This window comes from Sminthopsis crassicaudata, chromosome 2, assembly GCF_048593235.1.
Source record: "Sminthopsis crassicaudata isolate SCR6 chromosome 2, ASM4859323v1, whole genome shotgun sequence".
Classification (NCBI taxonomy): domain Eukaryota; kingdom Metazoa; phylum Chordata; class Mammalia; order Dasyuromorphia; family Dasyuridae; genus Sminthopsis; species Sminthopsis crassicaudata.
In genome coordinates this window covers 450,174,184-450,176,482 of record NC_133618.1, presented here as the reverse complement: position 1 = coordinate 450,176,482, position 2,299 = coordinate 450,174,184, and the positions used below count along the sequence as shown (strand labels likewise).

General features: G+C 38.0%; 1 protein-coding gene across 2 annotated transcripts in view; it reads right to left on the bottom strand.

The window, feature by feature from the left end:
• Positions 1-1,118: 1,118 nt before the first annotated feature.
• Positions 1,119-2,299, bottom strand: part of LOC141557284 (BPI fold-containing family A member 1-like) — a 9,097-nt gene continuing 7,916 nt past the window's right edge. The window contains exons 7-9 of one of the 2 annotated variants that reach the window (XR_012486754.1): positions 2,153-2,255; positions 1,531-1,607; positions 1,119-1,316 (exon numbers count right to left, since the gene is read on the bottom strand). Coding sequence is in view for 1 of the 2 variants with exons in the window: in XM_074292728.1 (XP_074148829.1) it covers positions 1,567-1,607; positions 2,153-2,216 (105 nt within the window). In the remaining variant the exon portion in view is untranslated. The remainder of the gene's footprint in view (positions 1,317-1,530; positions 1,608-2,152; positions 2,256-2,299) is intronic. The other variant, XM_074292728.1, reaches the window with a different exon arrangement.

The following is a 2,299-nucleotide window of genomic DNA, read 5'->3' as shown; positions in this document are numbered from 1 at the left end:
AGAAATTATGTTCAAGGACCCAGCAGAAGGGTGACCACAAATTCTTCAATGAAGGGGAAAGGACAAGCAATTATTATGCACCTTCTTTGTGCAAACACTGTACTAAACACTTTAAAAATATCATCTCATGTGGTCCTCACAATAATCTTGCAAGATCAAGGAAACTAAAACAAGCAGAGGTTAAGTAACATGCAGACAGTAAAAGAGAGGATGTATCTGAGGTTGGATTTGAATTCAGGTTTTCCTGACTCAGAGCCTACCTAGCTGCCTACTAGCCTGATAACTCCACTAAGACAAATCTCCTGCTAATGAGTATGTTCTTGAATGAGTACCTTTCCCTCTCTGATACTCTGATAAAGTTTCCTCTTTTATCAAATGATGAGATGGGTCTAGATCTATTCTGAAGCCCCTCCAGCTCTGACATTCATGACATGTGCTCAAAGAACTTGCCAAAGTTCTTGAACTAAAACAACTGTAGAGCCAAAAGCGCAACCCCGATATCCTGATTGTCAGTTCTGTGGCATAAATAAAATCAGGCTGAACTCTAGGGATAGAAAGAATTTTACGACCTCTCCTGGTCCTTGTAAGCAATGGTGATTCTAGTGGTTAGAGAGACATGCTGGAGATTCAAGTTCATTCAGACTAGTGGGAGGAAACTTAGAAATACATAGAAAGGATATGGATTCACAGTTTTGCAACCCTTATGTTTTCCAAAGCTTTAGGAAACTCATGGCTTTGCCTTCCTATATAATAGTAATATCAGCTTTTCATCCAAAGACTCCATTTCTCCAAAGAACTTTTTGACTATGAACTCATTTGCTCTTAGATAGATAAAATTCCCCATTTGTCTTACTAGGAAGTTAAGGCCCAGACGCATTGAGTGATTTGATCAGTGACAGTTTCTTAACTGAAGGGTAGTGGAGAAGTTTAGTAAAAACCCATTTTTTCTTGATGTCCACAAGTACAATAGAATTAAGTACCTTCTAAGTGCCCAGCCTTGTGTTTTGTGCCTGCCCCAGAGAGTTTCCACAAACACAAAAACATACCTAATCTCAATTATTACCGTCACTCATATACTTAATAATTAGTATCAGGGAGAATGAGCAATGACCACTCTATCAATGCAAAGATAGGGAAAAGTTTATTATAAGGAAAATGCAGAGAAAAGAACAGGATGCCCACAAAGAAGCTTCAGATGTGGAGAGTGGATCCAAATGTAGGGAAGAGAAACTTCATGGACACCAGTAAATCAAATGTGTTTTATCTCATCTAGTGCAAATCCAACACAGGAGCCCTGGTCTCTTCTGCTGGGGATCCTTCAAATAGGAAAAAAAAAATGAAGAGAGGAAATACTTTTGTCAGGAGCAAATTTGGGCCAAGATCAATGTATGATTTTACATCTTTGAGATTCTCAGATTCATAGTTCTACATCTCTAGGATTTGCAGATTCTAGATTCTAAGATTCCAAAATTTTATAGTCATAGAAAATATACTGGAAAATCAAGAAAATTAAAGGTAGATAGGTCTTACCTACTTGAAGATAGGATTGATCTCTTTTGATAAAGTTTACAATTTAATATGCAGTGAAAGTCCATGGATTAATATTTCTGAAAGGAAAAACACATGCCTCAGACTGGGGAAGCCAATGTGAAGCAGAGGGTTCTAAGAATAAGTCTCTAGTTTTACCTTTGGGAACTTTGAAAAGCCAGTTTTAAAGGATTCTGGGATAAAAGATCATGAAGAGGCCAGAACTTGTTATTAAATGGATCACAACCTTTTCTCTAGATTTAAATGGGGAAAGCCCAGTTTCATCAGAGAAGATTACTAATACGCTATGCTCAGTTGAGTTTCTCTGCAACCCAATCTGAATATTCTTATAGCATTATTGATTAGAGGTAGAGATCATCTTACACAATATGTAGTCTAATCAATCCCTGAATTTATAAATGGGGAAATTGAGGCTATCCACAGAAGACTGGGGCTAGATGAGAAGGAAAAGCAGGATTCAAATAATGAGATCCTAGGCCTGTATCCGTTTTGGGTGAAAAATGCTTAAATGTCAAATGTGACACTATGGAGATGGGGAAAAAAATCATCTGAGCAATCCAATCACTTGTAGACAGAAAGGAAGAATGTTAGATCAGAAACTTACCAGCCACATCATGCACCAAGGTAACATCCAGACTACTGAGGATCTCATTAAGCAGAGGGCAGACCTAAAACAGGAGCACAGAAAGAAATGTGAGATGAATGGGCTAGTAAACAGAACTAGAAAGGAGATGCCATGGTCATCCACTGA